This window comes from Cervus elaphus, chromosome 20, assembly GCF_910594005.1.
Source record: "Cervus elaphus chromosome 20, mCerEla1.1, whole genome shotgun sequence".
Lineage (NCBI taxonomy): Eukaryota > Metazoa > Chordata > Mammalia > Artiodactyla > Cervidae > Cervus > Cervus elaphus.
In genome coordinates, this window is record NC_057834.1 from 123,712,485 (window position 1) to 123,733,558 (window position 21,074).

Here is a 21,074-nt window from a genome sequence, read left to right on the forward strand (position 1 = left end):
GACACCGTAGCTGCATGTGGAGAAGGCCTCCCTCCCGTCCTGCTCCAAATATGGTCCCTGTGACCTCAGACCATTACTGCAGATAGAGCCGTCTTTTCTACAATGGCCGTGTACTCGCGGCATAGCCGAGAGTTTCTGGAACAGACTTAAACGTCTGCATTCAAAAAGCGTCGGTTTACGGCGAACCGGTCACTCTGCGGGGGGGGGGGGGGGGGATCACGCTAGCTATTAGGAAGCCCCTGTTAAAAATATTGAGGGCGGAGGGCGGGGGTGTACTCCACGGGGACCTGCCTTCCAAGCACAGGAGGACTGTCTTGTCAAGTATTCACGTCTTTTTGTATTGGCCACAAAAATGATTTAATTTCAACTCACGTTTATTGAGCAAGCTAGGCATTTTATTCTTACAACAGCCATAATTGAAGTTGCTACATGATGTAGATGAAACCCTTCACCTTCGTTCTTTATTAGGCGTCTGCTATCTCCTGGGGATGAACAAGTTCGCCAGTTGCAGCCTTCTTAAACTCAGCCTAGGGGTGAAGGCATAAATTCAAAATGCGACATACCAAACACCCCAGCGCTGTTAATGCACAAAGCGTTTTGGGAGTGGCCGTGGGAAAAAGGTAGGGTCGACTTAAAGCACGTGGAGGTTTATGCAAAGGCATAGAGGGAAGAAGAGAACGGGGTCTGGGGGAAATGCAAGTAGTTACATAGGACCAGAATGAAGACGCTGGGTTATACAGGAAGGCAGAGTTAAATTAGGAACATTTTATCTGAAACTTAAGGGCAATAGTGAGAAGGGTAATTTTAGAGTTGAAATAGGGACTGGAATGAGGGTTTTTTTTTTTTTTTTTTGTAATGCTAGGGAGTAAAGAATGGGTTGGAAACTTGGAAGTAGGGAAGCCAACTAGGAGGCTAGTGTGGTAGTCCTTACCCCATCCGTATCATTTATCCTGTCAATTCCACCTCCTAAACGCCTCCCTGAATCAGTCATAGAAAATCTCTAAATACCAATCTAGTCTTTATTCCTACTGCTGCTACTCTACTGTAGGCCATTATCATCTAGTGCTCATTGCAGGGGTGGTTGTTTAGTTGCTAAGTCGTGTCCGACTCTCTGTGACCTCTGTGGGTTGCAGCCCATATTGCTCTGTCTGTGGGATTTCCCAGGCAACAACACTGGAGTGGGTTGCCATTTCCTTCTCCAGGTGATCTTTCCAACCCAGGGATTGAACTCATGTCTCCTGCATTGACAGGCAGGTTCTTTACCACTGAGCCACCTGGGAAGTCCCAGAGCAGGGGTAGGCACACTTTTTCTCTAGGGGTCAGATGATTCTGTCTCAACCACTCAACTTTATAGAGCCTGAAAGTAACCACAGGCAATCAGTAAACAAGTGCATCTGTGTTCCGCCCAAAAAGTAACTTACGGACACTGAAATTTGAATATCATGCAATTTTTTGTCACAAAATATTTAGATTTTCCAACTGCTTAAACCCTTTCCCCCCAGCTATTTAAACATCCTTAGCTCATGAACCACTGAAAAATAGAAAATACCTGGCCTGCCAAACCCTGGCTTAGAGCACCGCTGTGGCCTAGGCAGTGTTGCTCTTTCTTACTCTAATAGTCCCCACACCAACATCCAGTGTTCTTTTGAAACCACCAATCATGACACTGTCTTACTTAAAATCTTTCAGTGACCACACCACACACAGGATTGTCCAGATTCCTTCACGTGGTTGGCAGGACCTTGCATGACCTCTAAACGTAGCTTCCACTCTTCTTTCACATCCCCTGCCCAAGCTTCCAGGTGACCTTACAATCACTTCCTTTGAATTACTGCAGACTATTCCCTCTGTTCTTCCTTCCTCTGCCTGCTTAATTCTTCATCCTCTACATCTTGCCTCAGGTGTTACTAGATTAGGAGACCCTTCCTCTCCTCACACACAGTACTGCACTCACTACATCTTCCCTCTAGGACTAGGAGTTCCTGAGACATCCAGCATAGTCCTTGACACATGGTATCTTAATGCATTAAACACGGTGTGACGTAGAAAATGGATCGGAGGTGGCGGCACTGGCAGCAGTGCCAGTAATCCAGGAGGAAAAGGTCTGCGGCCCTGGAGCTGCTATTCATCTGTTCCAGCTCCAGGTGACTTTTGACTGTTAAAAAGAAAATGTTTCCTCAGAGGCAATTCTGCCAACACTGAGAATATTTAAAAGTGTGCCCTATAGACTTGAGAGTTTTTTTGCAAAGTGGAGTTACAAAGTCACTTAGAATAATGGCAGCAGCACCTCTGAGAATAAGTGAGCAACCTTCCCTATAACTGCTTTGAAGGGATGGCTTCTCAAGCAGAAAAATAAATTCTGTAATGTTTGTCTTTAAACTGTTACTTAAAAGTATCTTTACTTACTCATCCAATTACTTTACTAAGCTCTCTCTTCATGCTCAATGCACATGAAGATAGATGAACGATTTAAGAAATAAGAAACTAGTTTTCCTCGTAACTACATCTCTACCACTGCAGATGGTACTGAAGCACTGAGGAGAAAGTTCATGTCAAAATTCATCTCCTGTTTCAAGGTGGGAGCTCTCCACACCATAGTTCTGCTAGTCCCCCTGTCACCCTGAGAGCCCAGTGGAGTGACCACAGCTCTGGTGTGTACCTTTAAGAGATGTGAAAAGCCAGTGGGTTCATTCCAAGAATCTCCTCTGCAAAACTCACTGGGTCCCCATCTCTAATAGACTCTGGCCCAAGAACATAGTTCCCTTTTCCTAGAAAGCCTTCCCCACCATTGGGTTCAGTTCAGTCGCTCAGTCGTGTCCGACTCTTTGCAACCCCATTAATCGCAGCACACCAGGCCTCCCTGTCCATGACCGACTCCTGGAGTTTACTCAAACTCATGCCCATCCAGTCGGTGATGCCATCCAGCCATCTCATCCTGTTGCCCCCTTCTCCTGCCCCCAATCCCTCCCAGCATCAGGGTCTTTCCCAATGAGTCAACCCTTCGCATCAGGTGGCCAAAGTATTATCTCCAGGTTAATTCCAACCAATCTGCCAATACTTACCTCAGATGTTGTCTCTTCCTTTCACCCTGATCTCTCCACTCTGCTTCCATAGCACCTTAAACATAACACTGTCATTCATGGAACAAGTATTTATTGAGCACTTACTGGCTACTGGGTGCTTACCTCTTCTAGTGCTGGAGACAGCAGTAAAAAAAGACAAGACCAAATTTCCTGCCCTCATAAGGGTTCACATTCTAACACTGCACTGAATCCAAACCATGCCTAGTCCCTGTCACAAGCATGGGTCACATCTTATTCATTTTTACAGCTCCAGTGCCCAGGACAGACACTGGCATAGAATATAGGTGCCAAGTGTAGTTTAATTCAATTCAGTGTCCCATCAGGGGACTGTCAACTCGGGATCCCAGCTGCTCATCCTCCGTCCTGTCTCTTTATAATCCTACTCCTTTTAGTTACTTGAAGATTTCTCCTCCACTGGATCACAGCCCCTTCTTTCCTGTGTTCCCTGAATCCTGTTTACTTAACCAGAGAGAGCTGGGAATATCCACACAACAGAGGCCCTTGATTATCTCACCATCTTCCTTGTCCCCTAGTACAGTGAAATGGCACTTTTAAGCTGGTTCTATTGTGTCAGAGAATTTAGCTCTCTGCTACTCTGCTGCTACAGTAGCCTGCTGCTAGTAGTTATGAGTCATCCCTGCCATGAGCCAAGAGAACGTAGGAATGGGATAACACACACGTTGCCTCATGAAAGCAATACCAGGGAGTTCCCTTCATCTCTTGAACATGATACTCAAAGGGATCTTTTTATGCTGGGCTATTTCCTTTCAAAACAAGTATCTTCCAACGCATGTTACTGTTTACAAGTTACTCTTATATTCATTCTCTTGTTTGACCCTTTCAACAATACTGCAAAATGGTAATATTATCCCCATTTTACAGATGAGGAAACCAAGGTTCTGAAAGGGGAAGGTCTCAAGACCTCAACTTTAAAAAATGACTTCAGATTCAAACCAAGATTTTTAACTAAATTATTCCCACTTCATCATGATTAAGACACATTCTACCAAATGGCCTTCCATCCCCAAATATCTCAAGCTAGTGACCTTTCACCTACAGGCTCTAAAACTAACCAAATGGAACCTACTGGAAACATCTTTGGAAGTGCTAGAAGGGCCCTGGAATTTTGTCTTCTTTGCCTGATTAGCTTTAACCTAAGAGGGGACTGCTACAACTGCTTATAAATCTGAGGCATCAACTCTGCATAGCAAAAGCCTGCCTCTGGTCCATGCTGGTCTCTGGGGAGAGCCAGTTCTCCTAGCTGAAGCTAAGGCATGAGGAGGTAGGGCTATCATTACAACCATTCAAGAAGAACACAACATACAAAGAAAAAAAAACTTTATTTACAGTTTAAAACTTAAACACAAAATTTTGGGTTTTGAATCTGTGATGCTTCCAAGGTCTCTTTCTTGATCAAATGGGGCAGCAGCCAGCAGGGAAGCCAACACAGGGGCCAATCCAGGTTGTCTTACTCAAGAGTATCCCATCGAGCAAGGGAAGGCCTGCAGTGGCAGAGGTGGAGGGTCTGCGAGGGATGGAAGATAAGCCGCTCAGAGGGGACAGGCCACGAGAGAAAACACTCGCAGCTCTCTGCACCCCAAACCCTCCTGTCCCCAAAAAGCAGAACCACTCTGATTCTTGCCACCGGACAGACCTTTGGTGCCCTACAGCAGAGTGGAGAGGGATATTACATAAGAACCAAGAAAGAAGCTATTAATAATATTTACAGCCAATACACTATCTCATTTATTATTTACCCCTCACAATTCTGTGTAGTATATATAATTAAGCAAAGGGCAAAACTAGGGTTCCCAGGGGTTTAATGGCCTGACAGTGATGGGGCTTCCTGGTCTACTTGGCTCCAAAGTCTGTGTGCTTTCTGCCAGACCTTGATGGCTCTCTGGAGCGCAAGAACAAAGAGCAATCCCTTTTCCTTGAAGCTTTTGGGCCCAGGGCTATAAAGAAACGAAAGTCCACACCCTCTGTTTATGGCCTTGGAGTTGGCTGTAGTACAAGAATGGGGTGAGTACACTCAGTTGCCACTGCCCCCTCCCCCCAAACATGGCTAACGCTCCTCCTCCTCCAGAGCACAGTGGGTCCTGGCGTCACAGCACAGGCTCAGACAGAAGTCTAATCCCAGGTCCTCAAGGAGAATGTACAAAAATGTATGATTGCACTTTACAAGTTGCATGGTGCTCCGGGACCTAAGCTCTAATCCCTGACCAGGCACTGTGTGAGTAGGCATGGTCCCTGCCTCAAGGAATTCTGAGTCTAGAGAAAACCAGACCAACACATTCGTGATACACTGTGTTAAATGTGGGACTAGAGATGTGAACCAAGTACTCTGGGTACACCCAGGAGGGGACCAGGGAATGATTCACAATCTGATGTTAGCCACATGCCCCTGAAGTACTGGAGGAACTAGGATTAGTTAAAACTGCAGATACACAGTATGCATTTCTGTGTATCTGAATTGTATATTATAAAATACATGCCCAATGTAGAAAATTCAAGCACATACATAAACTGAAAAGAACATCTTCAGCTACCTTTACCCTGCAGAGGTAACCATTACCACCACTCAGCAATCCATCGCTACACTAATTTCTGAAAGAGTAATTCTAAAATAAACAGCATCATTTGTATAATGTGATCTATCTTGACTTTGTCCCTTAATGTATCTTAGAAATCTGCCAACACATACAGATCTACTTCTTTCTCTTTACAGCTATATAGTATTCCATGGACATGATGGATCACTCTGTATACCGGGTTTCAGGGCAGGGAGCTTTGCCTTTGTACTGGAGGAGCTGGAATAGAGCCTTTCTCTCCTCCCTGCCCTTTATAGCTGGCAGGGCTTCTGACTTTCAGGGCAGGGAACAAACAGTGTTACACACCCAGCAGGTATACAGATATTTGCTGCCCTGCTCCCTAGACCCGTATTTCCATGTGGAACCTCTCCTCTGGCCAGACTGCTGCAGTGGACATCTCACTGGCCTCTAGCCTATCCTCCACACTTCTGAATAAAAAAAAGTCAGTTACAGTGTTCTTCTGCTCAAAAACCTTGAGTGGCTCCTACTGGCCTGGTTCTTTTTGGACAGCCAGGCCACCGTTTGGAATCTCAGAAGCATGGTGGACTCTCACCCTGGGGTGGGAGGGGGCTGGGGGGAGATGTACATACTGCCTTAAAGCTCACCCCCACCATGAGGTTAACATAGGAATGCGTCAGCCCGCGCTGGATCTCACATCTGTCCTGGCCTCCTCTAGCCTCGCCTCTATTTGCTTTTCACACCTTGCTTTGGCTGTACTGAATTACTTGCAGTCTCCCTAACACTTCCTGCTGTTTCCTGCGGTTTGCACCTTTGCTCATGCTATTCCCTGTGCTTGGAATGCTCTCCCATTTTAGCTACCCGACAAGCTCCGTTCTTGTACTCAGGTGAAACATCTCTCCTGCAGTCTTCCTGAACACTCCAGGCAGACACGAGCATTCATTGTCCTTCCTCTTAAAATCTCCAGTCTGGTGCTTTATTTTACTGTAATTTTCAGTTTCCCTAAGAGACTGAGTTCCTTGAAGGCAAGAACTGGGCTTTCCAAGTTTGTAGCCTCATCTGCAGCATGGAGCCTATCTTAATTATTTAGTTCTTAGTTGTGAAATGAATGAAGGGTTAGCCAAGGTGTCTTTCAGCATCTTCCTCTACAGGAATGTATCAAATCTACAGGAAATCCCAGGTTGGGATGTGCACTCAAGTTTGAGAAATACTGCCTGGGAGGACTTAAACTCAGTCATCACAACAGAAGCTTCACATCTCTTATCATAGCCACCATCCACAGGTGCAATTAATTTTTAACCTACTGACTATCTGAACATGAATAACACCTCATTGTAAGCTATGATAGCTGTAAAATTATGTGCTATGCTAATTATATTTTCTCTTAAAAGACAAATATTAAAAAACATTCATCCAGCACCACCTAAAACAGGGTTAGCCACATTTCTCCGGTAAGAAGCCTCTGAGATGCTTGTAACAAACATGGCGTCCTGGATCCTACCTCAAATTCACTCAGACTCTTGAAGGATGGGGGAGGGCGACTGGGAATTAGTAGGCTTAATAAATGCTCCTATGTGATTCTTATCTTCAGGGGAATTTGGGGACCAATGAATGTAAAGAAAGACCTCTATTGCTTGACAGCAACAGATCTGGGGATCACAGAGAGACTAGCAGGGCTGTCAGAGGGCACAGCCACTCTTTTCCAAGAGACTCTCAGGCTTTCAAAACAGAGGTTCCACCACCCCCACACCTCCACCATGTGGCTGTAAGTAGCCAAGAACCCAGTTCACTCTATAGCAGGAGAATCCTGTTTTGAAAGCCTGACAGTCTCTTGGAAAAGAGTGGCTGTGCGCTCTGACAGCCCTGCTAGTCTCTCTGTGATCCTCAGATCTGGTGTTGTCAAGCAGTAGAGATCTTTCTTTAAATTCACTGGCCCCCAAATTCCCCTGAAGATAAGACTCACGCTTCCCTGATAGCTCAGTTGGTAATGAATCCGCCTGCAATGCAGGAGACCCCAGTTCTATTCCTGGGTTGGGAAGATCTGCTGGAGAAGGGATAGGCTACCCACTCCAGTATTCTTGGGCTTCTCTTGTGGCTCAGCTGGTAAGGAATCCGCCCGCAATGCGGGAGACCTGGGTTTGATCCCTGGGTTGAGAAGATCCCCTAGAGAAGGGAAAGGCCACCCACCCCAGTATTCTGGCCTGGAGAATTTCAAGGACTGTTTAGTCCCTGGGGTCGCAAAGAGCCGGACATGACGGAGCAACTTTCACTTTCAAACAAATTCATAATAAAAAGCTTTCAAAGGACCCACTGAGATAAAACCTAGGTTTCTGCATCTAGAGTTGTATATTAACAGAAAACTTCGTTTTCACTACAACCAAGGTCAGGACCTAAGGTAAAGCACAGAAGTTGTGAAAGGAAGGGCTTCATAGGAGGTACAGCTGATTGAGTGACTTCACCTGTCTTCTGTCTCCTTCCTACATTCCTCTGTTTCCAGTGCCTAGGCACAAGGCCTCAAATGCCTGATAAGTGAATTACTGATTTGAATGCAGTAGATTCCTGCTGGACTGATAGCAACAAAAGATTATCTCCTCCTGTGTCTTTTCTGATTGGAACATGGTGAGTTCACAATTAAAAGACAGGCTGTTATTTCCCTGTGGCCCTGCTACTCCAGGTCAGCGTCAGCATCATCTGAGAGCTGGTCAGAAATGCAAAACCTCAGGTCCCATCCAGACCGACTGAGTCAGAACCAGCACCGTAACAAGACCTCTCGGTGACTCATATGTGCACTAAAGTTTGAGAAATACTGCCTAGGAGGACTTAAAAACATCTATACTGGCTGTGAAACATTACTCCGCCCAGACACTACCTGAGGGATCTGAAATACTCCTTTAGAAATTGAGAGATATTTGTAACTTTACAGCTGGGGAGAAAACATGATGGAAGGAAACCATACTTCTGGGGGAATTACTCACCACTTTTCCTCACTTTCTCCCAAATCCATTACTCAGAAACCCAAAGTGAGGACCCCATCTGTGGAATGCCTTAAGGTCAGACTACCACTTAGATTCCCTACACCTTAAAACCTACAAGTTTTCAACTTGGTAAAGTTAAATGAGATAATTAAAGTAAGGTTCTTAGCTCAGAATTTGAGCACCAGAAATATTCACTAAGTGACAGAATTGCTTTTACTCTATTGTCTCTAAATATAAGCTAAGAAAGATTTAATTTTGGGCAAGTCAAGGTTAGAAGACTAAGTTGAAGGTATCACGTGTTGCTCTTTAAATTTAATAAAGTTACATAAAGATAAAAAATTGAGTCCCTCAGTCACAGCAGCCACATTTCCAATGCTCAAAGGTCACATGTAGCTGGAAGCTACCATAATGGATAGCACAGATGCAAAACATTTCCACCATCACAGAAAGGAATACCTCCTGGACAGTATGGATGTAGAGGACCTCTGGAGCATCAAAGGGCACCCCTGGGATTTGTCCTGCTTGGGGTTGTATAGGCTGAAAAGAAGGGGTTTCATAGAGGCAAAGGTTTACATGACGTTCGCTCATAGCAGTGAGGAGAGGAGGGTTGATGATTGCCACCTTCAGAAGACAAATTCCTAACATGGATTTCCAGTAACTTTTTGTAAGGGACTCAGAAAAATGTAGAGAATAGGCTGCAAACATAAAAGGATTTCTAAACTTTACTGTTTTTAATGATCTGTCCTCCAGTGGTGATCACTGGTCAGTCTTTAGAAGGAAAAGGACCAGTGAGTTCAACTTTAGTTCAGCCCAGAAAAGAGGGGGAGAGGGAATGAAGAGCAGTGAGAGCATGGGGATGGCAGGTTGAGCCTGGGGCCCCCAGTACCAGCAGAAAAGACAGCTCAGCGTGTCAACTGGGCCTGAGAAGGAAGCATTTGGCTGGACAAGGGTCCACGTGAGCTTTCAGCACACACTTGTGCATTCCTGCCCTGGCATTTGCTCACACCAGATCCATGCCCAAAATGCCTGACATTCTCCCTCTCTATTAACTCATGTAATAAATTTTAACTGAATGCCTTTAAGTGCCAGATGTTGTGAACACAAAGTAAGTCACAGATGGAGGTATGCACAGTCATTAATGTGCATATTAATGCTCTGGTATTTGACTAGATCTCCATTTGAAAAAATGGCAGAATCCAGAAAAATAAATTCTAGATACTTTTGTAAGAAAAACTACAGAAACATTAGGCATTATGACTGAGGTAGTAAGGACCTTCTTAAACAAGATTAAAACACAACACAAGGGAAAAGATTAAAAATTCTGATCTCATCAAAATTAACAACTTCTCTTTAACAAAGGATATCACCAAAGTTAAAATAAGCAACCCACTGCCAATTTTTTTTAACATATATTTGGGACAAAATGGCCACAACATAAAAAATAAGAACTAAGACACAGAAATGTACACTTAATTCAAGTCTAATTGTACAATTAAAAATTTGTAATTATTCAGATATATGCTACAAATATATTGCATATCAGTTTTGTTTTAAGTACTACATAGTTTTACATGAATCATATAGGAAAAGTCTTCCAGACATATGTCAAATGGAAATAAAATGATGAACAAATATTGGGTTGGCCCAAAAGTTCATATGGTTTTTCTGTAACATCATATGACATACCTGAACAAACTTTTTGGCCAACTCAATAGCATAATGCCATTTAGGAAAAAACAAAACCTCCCCAAATTAGATTGGCAAAGAAAAGGCCCTATGGACATACATCAGACTGATATAGCAGTTACCTCTGAGAGCAGTGGGATGGGGATGCAGATGGGGGTGGGGGGCGAACTGTCAAGGAGAAGGGGGGTTTTAGCTGTTCTGTGTGAAAATTTTCACGTGTTGCTTTCCTAACTAAAAATAAATAACCAAACGAAATACGTGAATCGTGATTGGATTTCTTTTTTTTTAAGAGCTTAGAAAATTTACTTTGTGGATAACTGGGGAAGTTTGAATTTGTATATCAGACAATATTATTGTGGTTATGCACGATGTTCTTATTTTTAGCAGTCACTTGCTGAAGTATTTAGGGGTAAGGTGTCAAGAAGTCCTCGAAACTTCCAGATGGGAAAGAAATGAAGTAAGGGAAAGAAAGGAAAGAAAAGGAATAGGAGAGGAAGAGAGGGAATGGGAATGGGAGGAGAGGGGAGAAGACAAAAAAGTCTCAGCAAAATGCTAAAACAAGAATGCTAAATATTGGCAAATTTAGGGGAAAAGTATACAGGTGTTCAATGTACTATTCTTCCAATTACCCTGCAGGTTTGAAAATTTAAGGAAAAAAAAGAGGAAAGAAAGGCAGAGCACTACTATTCTTTACCTAGCTGGAAGTGCTCAATTTCTTTCTTGAACTCATCTAACACTTAACAACATCACTCATATTACTAGTGATCACTTCTGAGAATGTGTTTTTAGTCCCCATAAGTTCCTAAAAGGTGGAGGCATCTTTCAATGTTTTTTCCCATTCTCCATGTCCAATGTCCAGCACAGACTGGGCGGTGAGTAGTAAGCCTGGGTAGGAAGTGAGTCTTTGTGGACTGAAAAACGTGTCACATTCACCTCTGAGTCTGGCAAACACAAAGTCAGGGCCTGGGACTACAGCGTCAGTTCTGATGAGAGGCTTGACAAGAGAGTCTCCTGGCTGCCCAGGCTGCTCCCAATCACCCAGGGCTGCAGCCAGAGCTTTCTAAATGGGACTACTGAATGAAACGAGTGTCTAACAGTGCTGTCAGAAAGTGCCTGATGGTTTTCAGGTTGATAGTTTGTAAACTATAAAGTGTTAGAAAAATAAAGTGTCCCACTCAACCTTCCTCTTTTGATCCTTACAGTGACCCTGGGAGACAGGCATTATCACCATTGGACAGATGAGAAAAACAGGCTCAGGGAAGGGAATCTACTTCTCTTTAGGTCACACAGAGAGAAAATGAGCTCAATCCTGCATCTTCAGGTCTAAAGTTCTTTCCACCAGACCGTGCTGCCCTCTCTGGGATCCTGACTCCTGATCAGGAAAGACACACTTACCTGCTTCAGTCTCCCTCTGGACTACATCTCCCCACACTGTGAGATCACCACAGGCAGCTTGGGTTTATTGTTGGGGCCTGTGGGAACATTCTAGGAGAGAAAGCACAGTGGTGATTCCGCCACTCTGACACCCCTCACCCCACACTTACTGATGCCTCCCAGCCCCTGTGCTAAGGACTGACGACTCATGGGCTGATCTGACAGGAATATAATACAGATCAAAGAGAAAATGTACAATCTCAAAAAAAAAAAAAATCACACTCATGACATATAAAAATGCAGTAAGTTGTAAGACAGAGTAGAGGAAACAGCATGAGCAAAGACTCAGGGCAGGAAGGAGCAAGAGGCAGGGATGTGTATGCATATTTAAGGAAGGGCTAGTAGTCTGATGTGACTAGAACACGGAAGTGGCAGCAGCAGACGGGGCAAAAGAGGTCACGGAGAGGAAGGCAGGGACTCAGTCATGAAGAACCTTGAATACAACGCTGAGGAGGATTGCATCAAGTAGGTGAAAGAGTCAGCAGAGGCCAAAGCTCAGTTCGCACAAGAGAGGCTAACTTAGGGCCCAGAACCCTTCGGAGGCACACAGTGTCTCCTCCCTGTGAAGCCTGGCCGAACAGGTTCTCCCACTCCTCAATACTAGTCAGGTAGTACGAGGCCAGAATGGCTGAGACAGAGGAGATCACCACCACAGGACTCACCTCAATCTTTCTCATCACCAAAAGTCCATCAATGATTTTTCCTGTGGGAAGAGTATGAGCTGGACTTGACTATTCTCATTTGCATAGTATCTTCCAGCCCCCCACGGCCCATTCTCAGCCATCATCTTATTTGAACCTCAGATTAACGTTACAAAATTAATATTCAGTGGAAATGAAATGTTTCCCAGGTCATAGGTAGTAAGGAACAGAATTAGGGCTCATACCTAGGTCGGAGCAATTGCAAAGCCCCACTGTACCATGCTGCCTGTGTGGTATTTCTTAATGCTGCCACCCCCCGCAGACACACCTACACCCACACAGACACATTGCCCAGGTGGCTACTCACTACATCATCTGGCCCTTTCGTCATCCCCTCTAACCACATATCCTCCCCACCCACCACGGCTTCCACCTTCCTAACTACTACCCAGGGCAGTTACACCCTTCGAGCACAAGAGTTGGGGGACCAGTTCCTTTAGAAGCTCCACGCTGGGTGAGGGGACCTGGACTAGGACAGGAACAGGACTCACCAAACACCACGTGCTTCCCATCTAGCCAATCACACTTAGAGCAGGTGATGAAAAACTGGCAGCCATTTGTGCTGGGACCACTGTTTGCCTGATGGAAACCAAACAGACACACTGTGAGTTTTCCTGGCCACATTAGCTAAAGGGCCAAACTCCCTAAAAGAGACTGTAGCCCTGACTCCTCCGTGCTATTTCAGCAAATCTGACTGAGCATCGACTGTAAGCCAGGGTCTGATCTAGGACCCAAGGACACAGAGAGGAACAGAATACACAATTTCTGCCCTCATAGAGCTAGACCCTTCAATAACTACACATGTCTCCTACAGTGTGAATTTTTATAATGGAAAAAATTGTTTACAGAATCTGATTTGCTGTATTTAGGCCAATACTGGTAATAACTGGATCACATTTAACGAATTAGCTACCAGCTCACAAAAAGCCTGTCACTTGTGCCGTAAACTGTTTTTTGTCTGCATGGCTCTGTACTGTCCCAAAATAATGGTAATAAAAAAATTTAAGGTGCAAGAAGTTGCCATACTAGTGCTATGCTAGAAAAAAGATTCCGTTTAATTAACGACGTGCTTTTTACAGCTACACCCCAAATCCTTTATTATTGAATTTTATAGGAAAAATTATCTTTTAAAATTGAGGATCTGAAATTCTCCAGCCATATCCCTTTCCTTTTCCTCTCTTGAAGTTGTTTTTGTATCATCACACTTCACAATGCATTATATAATGACAACACAAAGCAATCAGCAAACCCATGTCATGTTTCAGCAGCACCACCTTACCACAGCGTCTGTGTAACTACGTGAATATTTCACTGCATACTTCCCTTGTCTTGAAAACTGAGTAGAAAATGGAAAACTGAAAGTGCTAGTACTATTAAAAGCACAGGTCTCACAAAAGTAATACTATGGAAACAACACTGGAAATCATCAGGTAGGTCACTAGCCTTAACTGGATGTTTAGTGGATTTAAATTAGTTGAGTCTGTGTTTAACATTCAAGGAATGAAAATGTGTATGAAATACATTAAAGACTTTGTCTAGAAGGGATTTCACATTATATTTTAGAAATTCCCCATGTGAGATGAGACTATTTTTGGTTTTTGTTCATGTATGCAGGAACATCTCACATTAGCAAGGACTGCCTGAGCCAGTGGGAACACAGCTAACTCTGGAATGAGGGCAGACTCCTCAGCGGTCCCACTTCTTCTTCCTTCTTTTCTTTTCCTCCCTCCCTCCCTCCCTCCCTCCCTCTTGTTTTTCCTATCTACCTACCTTGCTGCTCAATGTATAAACATTTATCAGTAGGCAGGCGGGAAAACAGTCATACAACATGTGTTTTTCATCTGCCATTTATCCAGTCTTTCAGGCAGAATAGCTTACTGGTTCAGAGAACAAGCTCTGGAGCCAGATGATCTATCTTGAATCCCAGCCCCACTACTGCCTGTGATCTAGTTTAGCTGGATAACCTCTCTGCATAGAGAGGTTTTTTGCACTCTCTTAAAGGGATGCTAAAGATTAAAATGAATTAGTGCAAACAAGTTGTTGTTGATAATATGCTCAACATTAGACTTTATTCTGATTATCTTTCAGTCATTCATCAGTATCTGCTCAGCACCTTTCTGTATCAGGTAGTCAGACTAGGAGATCAATGCAACTCAGTCTCTGCTCTTGAGGAACAGAACAATTGTGCTACAAAGTGGGTGACAACACAACCAGTGTCAGCCTGAAAGCAGCAGAAAGCAAAGTTTCCTTCCACTTTTTTTCTGACCCCTCCCCAGATGCTGACATAGCGGCACACACCTGGAAGGGCTCCAATTCTCATGACGATGACCCAAGCCCACCTGAGCCCCTTCGGCACGGTACAGTGCTTGCCCAGCCTGACTTTTCTAAAAGGAGGTTTGTACATTGTCTGTTACACTAGGCTCACCCGAGTGTTATGGCAGCCTCCTAATTGGCTTCTCTGCCCTATCCTCTTCATTCTTATCTGCCACTCAAACACTGTAGCCAGGATCTTTGTTTTAAAACACAAAGTCGATCAGCCCTGCTCAAAAAAGTGTATGGCTTTCCACATTCCATGAAATCAAGTCCACATAACCTCATCCTTATTCTGGCATTTAGAGCCTTTCAGGAGCTAGACCCGCCTGTCTCTCCAGTGGTCTCTACTAGTTCACTCCCTCCCCTATCCACAATCTATGTTCTGGTCACACGTCTTCTGTCTAGGCTGTTTTATCTGGTAGAGAACTTCTCTGGATCTTCGCAGCAATTACTCTCATTCTTTGGGGCCCTCATAGTACTCTTACAAACACTGAGGTGACCTCCCCTTAGTACACTGATGGCGGGAATTATACACTGGACTCATCATTCAGCATGTGTGCTACCCACCTAGAGGGCAGGGATCAGGTCTGTATCCTCAGGCCTTACCACAAGGCCTAAAACAGTGGATATCAACAATTTTTACTTGACAGATGCCTGAGTGGATGAGTGGAAGAATGGGCAAGCAGACAAAGAATGTGCATGTAAACAGTGGGTCTGGGGGAATAAGAGTTGGGGAACTAACAGAGGAAAATAGGTGATGACAAGAGGGAGGGACAGGGTTGGACAGTGAGAAGGAAGCAAGGTGAGAGGGGTAAGGGAAAATGAGGAGTGAGGGGTAAGTAAGGAGAAATGAAGGGGGAGTAAGCAGGGATGTGTAGATGGGGGAGCTAAAGGAGGTGGGCAGGGGGACAGAGAGAGGAGCGAGATGTTTGAGTGGGGTTGTAAATGGGCAGAGAGGGTCCTGGGAGTGAGGAGGAGTGGTGTGTGACCTGAACAGGGAGACCAGCCAGCAGGCAATGTGAGGGAGGGTCAGGGGTGAGTGGCGTGACAGGTGTGTGAACACTGGGTCTTGACAGCACAGCTGGCTGCATTCTAAGCAGCAAGGCCGAGTGTCCAGCCACAAGTCCTGGGCACACAAAGTAAGAAAACACACAGCAAAGTTCGATTTTGGTTCCCTGGCTGGCTAGTGGGTCCAGCCCCCCAAAACCAAACCAGACTGAGGAAAGAGGTGGGCAGGGCAGAGCTGAGTCCTGGGTTAAGCAAGGCTAGGAGAGCATTTCCTTTCGTCCCAAAAGACTGCATTGGGCCTCCAGAGGGCCCAGAATCCAGCTGGCTGCAAACCTAGCTCCACACATTGACTGGTCCTCACTTACCATGGAAAGAAGGCCTGGAGCTGAGTGTCTAAGCTTAAAATTTTCATCTGCGAACGGCCCCCGGTAGATACTGGCAACTCCGGTACCATCTCCCTGAGCAGAGAGAAGGAACTGTTAGTGACTTGTGAGTGTTGGCTCTCAGAGCTCACAGGAAGCAGCTGCTGCACCCGAAGCCTCGCTACTTTCAAGTCCTCTTATTCCTGCAGGTCACTTTGGGAGCCACACCTCTTTAACCCTATCCTGTAATCAAAACAAGCCCATCCAAGGCACATGCAGCCCCCAATTCGGCTAGGGCACCTCACTGAGAAAAAAACAACAGGTCACATAGCTGGGCCTCTAGAAAGGTGGATTAAGACACAAGCAAAGCAGAGGATAGGAAACAGTAATTACATATGTAATCAATGCCCTTTCCAAAGACTCTCTTGCCTGCAGTCATATATGAGAATCCATTTAACTGACTACTTCCCCTCTCCTCTCAACTATGCAGGTGGGTGGGCTCTTGGAAGTCTAGTCTGTATGACAAGATACCATCCTTCTGGCTAAAGTTGAGATGAGGGGAAGTTGAGGGGAGAATGTAGGGCCAGAGTTCCTTCTCTGGGAAGCATGAAATAGAATATATGCCCTCTGGAGGCTGAATTTGTACTGTGTAAACCTGGAAGTTCGAGGTGACTACCTTCGGCAAGGTGGATTGGATAAGAAAAAGACACTGCAATACACATGTATAGAGAGCTCTAGAGAAACAGAAAGAAAGGACTGCTTGGTTCTGTGACTCTCCAGTTCCTAGACCTATTTCTTCCTTTGGCTTCCACGAAACACCTGTCAGGGGTTTAAAGTTAATATTGAGAGACTACCAAAGACCAATCTCTCCCAGCCAGTTAGCAAAAAAGAATATTCGGTACATGATGGGATGTGAAAACACTGACTCAGTGCAGAATCAAGGGGCCCTTACTGGAGCAAAGACCACTAAAGGGGATTAACATAAGCCAGGGAAGGGAAAAAACTCTCAAACTGTTTGATTAAAAGTTATTGGTACAACCAAGCTCTGTATAGTGGAAAAATGGGCTTTGAGTTCCAGATCTATCATTTATGAGCTGGGGAAGTCACTTCCTATCTCTGAGCCACAGTTTCCTCAACTATCAAGTGAAAATGAAATCACCTACTCCTTACAACATTGCCAAAAAGATGCAATAATAGTGTCTATGACAAAAACTTTTTGCAATCCACATAGCTCTGTGTAAATGTGAGCTATTGTATCTTTGTTGTTATTGTTGTTCAGTCACTAAGTCATGTCTGACTCTTGTGACCCCATGGATGTAGCCCACCAGGCTCCTCTGTCCATGGGATTTCTTTAACTACACATAAATACACACATACATATAGAAGGAAGAGAAAACATGTCCCTTTCCAATTTCAAAAAAAACCTAGAGAAAAGATCAGTTATTGCATCATTCTCTATAATCACACTGTCTACTGTGCTCTAGAAGCCAGAATAGGGAAAATGACCAAATTAATTTGCAGGACAAGAAACAGAAAGCAACTTAAATCTTCAATGATAGTGGACTGATCAAATAAATTCACTGTGAACAAATTAGTGAACAAATACTGTTCACTAAGGGAACAGTAGGGAGTAATTAGCAAGAATGTTTTGGAAGAAGACAGTGACAAGCGAAAACACAATGATTGAGCACAAATTTTTAAAAGTTTAAGTCTGTTAAAAGATATCTGACACACAAATGTACGCAACAATAAGATGGGCAACTGTAGAGTAAAATGCCAAGAGTGTATTCCTTGAGACAATTTATTTTCATTTTTGTACTCTTCTTTTGCAACCAGAAAAAAAATTATTTAAAAAATTTTAAAACACATTATTAAAACAAACAAGCAAGCAAATATTCTTAGTCCAACTTTAGAAGGTCTCAAATTCCGCTTCTACCTGTTGCTCATTCTATTTTTTCTGCCCTAAGGGTGGCTCTGAGTAATTTCTTCTCTCTGACAGCCTTCTGGCTGACTAACTGCTAACTCTAGAACTACCAGCAAGAGAGCACATGTGCCTGGCACAAGTGAGCACATATGACCCATAAAAAGTTGGTCCTATCCCTGCTAAGACAATATAGCAGTATAGAAGCCTTTGGGAAGAAAAGAAAGAACACAGAGAATAGCATCTTAGCCCTTCTTACCTGTCAATAAAAAAGGATTATGGTCACCCCAAGCCCTACTCCAATCAGTTGTGGCCAGGGGTTGCAAACTTGAATGCCTATAGGAGTAGGTGACATAAAGAAGGGAAGCAAGTAGTGGGAACTGTGGTGAAATAATAAGGACATACCCGTCTAAAGGCAGTTGTTACTTGACTCAACCAATTGTTGCTGCATGAGAAACACAGACCAAGTGCACCCCTACTTTTCATTTGTAACAGAGAAAACAAAACTCCAGAACTTTCCAGTAAAATTTCCCAGTTTTACAACATTATACAGATGAAACAAAGCATATCTGTTTCTGATTCAGCCCCAAATCTGCCACTTTGTAAACTTATCTGGGGAGGAAAGACAGAGATCTTAAAAACTCCTAAGAGTCAAACTAAATATACATGTAAAGGATAAAGAATGTCTCCCAGATCCAAGAAAACAGCAACATGACTAACCAAATGATATTAATAAGAAAGATCATGCACAGAAACGGATGGGTAAGGACAAACGTAGCTTTAAGAAAGCATAAATTTGGTTTATTCAGAAGCCTGCAAGGTTGGTGGAAGTGAAGGAGGCTTGAAATGGGGATGCATAGTCTCATTGCAAGAAAAGTCATGCTTAGCAATGAAGGATTAATTCAATGGGTTCTCCTAGTGAATAGGGAAAATATCCTTCCAGAACTGTCTCTGATGCCTTGCCCACTAATGAACCTGATTAAAAAAATAATAACTCACCTTTCCAGGCACTGGGATACCAGAAGCGGATGGGAAATCAGGGCACAAGCATTTAGCTCACTGGAAAGGGACTTGACCCCATTTAGAAAAAAATAACTGTAACTGATTTCCAGCTAAATTCCATGCGACCAATTAATTTGGGTCTGTCATGGATCACCTATTGGTATGCTGCGAAAGTCAGTTCGAAGCCCAAAAGGCTGAGATTTGGAAGTCAGTGACTTAATCAAAGTACTGATGTCATCTAGTGATGCAGTGAGTAGCAGCCATCACAGGACATTCCCATTCCCACCTCCTCCCCCAGCAAATTGGCTATTGTTCTCAGGTCCCTGAGAAGCAGCTTCAATAACAACAACAACAACAAAACTTATAGGTCCTTAATAGGAAAGGAATAATACTTACATTAACAAAATCTCCACCCTGAATCATGAAATCTTTTATGACCCTGAAACAGAGAACAAAGGATCCTGGGAGAAGATTCTGTGGTTTGGAATAACATTAATTTCAAAATATAATGTTTATCACTTTGGTTTTAAGTAAGTCTTCAAATTAATGGTTGAGTTCACAAAAACATCCCTTCTCAAGAACTAAGAATTATGCTATGGTTTTGTTTTCCTCTGAAGAGACTCAAGGAAGTAATTCTAAACAATACTAATAGTAATTCTAAAAGTCCCCCAGGATGGCTTGCTGAAAGTCTTACCTGTGGAAGGTGCTCCCCTTGTATCCTATCGGAACCCCATCTTTTCTATAAGCAAAAAGAAAGAGACTTCAAATGACAACAGGTAAACACGGCTTTTCAAGCTTACCACACAGTCGAGCCAGAGATACTCTTCTAAAGACGGTCGGGAGGAGAGGGACGAAGAACGCAAATGAACTGAGGACAGACCCACAGTAATACCTTCTATTACCCACAGTAATACCTTCTATTACTGTCACCAGCAATCATTCAAGGCCTGCCGGTGATTCCCCAATACCCTCACTGCATACTCAGGACACCCCTCAGGAGCAAGCAGAGAAATCAACCACGTCTGAGACTGACCTGAATTCTCCTGTGCAGAACTGCCTGAAAAGGAAGAGTGAACGATTCAGTCGCCATGGCATCACAACTCTGAGCGCCCCTACCCTCGGCGGGAAGGGGAGACGTCGGCGCTAGCCAGCCCACCAATCGGCTGGTAAGACGTCCAGGCATACAGATTAACAACATAAACTGAAAAGGGAACTACTATTCAGAGCGATACCCAGAGAAGTCAGATCTCAAGGACGGTGAATGAACGGATAGAGGTAGGCAGAAGATTTCACAGACAGGCCCAGCTTTCTCGTTTGATTTATCCTGCAAAGCTAGAACATCTCCTTACCTAAAATTCTCCGCCGTCTTAGGCACAACGTCTGCAAAGAGCTCAATCTTCATACGACCAACTTCCTGCAACCGGCGAGAGACGTTCAGAAAGCCCAGTCCAAGCCCGTGAAGGCCTCACCGAACAGGGAACCCTCGGGCCCCCATGCCGCTAGGTCTGTCCTACCTCCGCCTCCATAGCTTACTCTTCCTTTCCACCCGGTCCCTCCACCAGCGCGGCGCTAGGCTGCGCAAGACTCCTCCTCTTCCTCCTCCCTCACCCCCGCCCCGCAGGTCGGTAGGTGCTGGTTCAATTTCACTTTTTGGCTCCCCGAGTTTGCTACACCTGAGGAGGTGAGATCTGCCTGCCAGACCGCGTGCACGTTCTCTTTGGCATCGGGCTGGCTGGCTGCCAAGACCTCACCTGGCCGCCAATGCTGACATCAAAGAATACCACGGGATTGACAGGGCTTGAATTTGCCACCGCCATGCCTCTGACCCGGAAGCAGAAATCGGGAGCGCGGAGTTCCGGCGATTCTATGCCCCTGCTCGGCAGGGAGGTGTTTATTTCCGGCGCAGGCGCAGGAAGAGACGGGGACGGCCGGCCCCGCCCCCGGAAGCTCTCCGCCTTCGACGCCAAACTGGGCGCTGCGTGGGTGGCCGGCGCTTCCTTCTGTTTTGACAACTAGTGTTACCTCACCTGAGTCTCCTTG

General features: G+C 44.6%; 1 protein-coding gene across 7 annotated transcripts; it reads right to left on the reverse strand.

Moving 5' to 3' along the window:
* Positions 1–392: 392 nt before the first annotated feature.
* Positions 393–20,942, reverse strand: PPIH (peptidylprolyl isomerase H). 7 transcript variants are annotated; one of them, XM_043878108.1, is made up of 10 exons: positions 20,708–20,866; positions 20,384–20,448; positions 20,068–20,091; positions 19,729–19,773; positions 19,431–19,473; positions 16,115–16,207; positions 12,920–13,007; positions 12,390–12,430; positions 11,689–11,778; positions 393–527 (listed from the first exon to the last, which is right to left on the reverse strand). In XM_043878108.1, the coding sequence occupies exons 1-9, from the start codon at positions 20,849–20,851 to the stop codon at positions 11,710–11,712; spliced, it is 612 nt and encodes a 203-aa protein (XP_043734043.1). In that variant the 5' UTR covers positions 20,852–20,866; the 3' UTR covers positions 393–527; positions 11,689–11,709. The 7 variants fall into 7 exon arrangements, with proteins under 7 accessions (XP_043734043.1, XP_043734045.1, XP_043734042.1 ...); XM_043878110.1 differs by lacking the exon at positions 393–527 and adding an exon at positions 4,405–4,608 and having other exon boundaries at positions 20,786–20,939; XM_043878107.1 differs by lacking the exon at positions 393–527 and adding an exon at positions 4,405–4,608.
* Between the last annotated feature and the right edge of the window lie 132 nt (positions 20,943–21,074).

Coding starts and splice junctions, on each gene's coding strand:
- PPIH (XM_043878108.1), bottom strand. CDS start 20,851: ATGGCGGTGGCAAATTCAAGCCCTGTCAATCCCGTGGTATTCTTTGAT. Junction 20,449..20,707: donor GGCAGATCTCACCTCCTCAG/GTGTAGCAAACT, acceptor CGCCGGTTGCAG/GAAGTTGGTCGTATGAAGAT. Junction 20,092..20,383: donor AAGACGGCGGAGAATTTTAG/GTAAGGAGATGT, acceptor CTTCCTTTTCAG/GCAGTTCTGCACAGGAGAAT.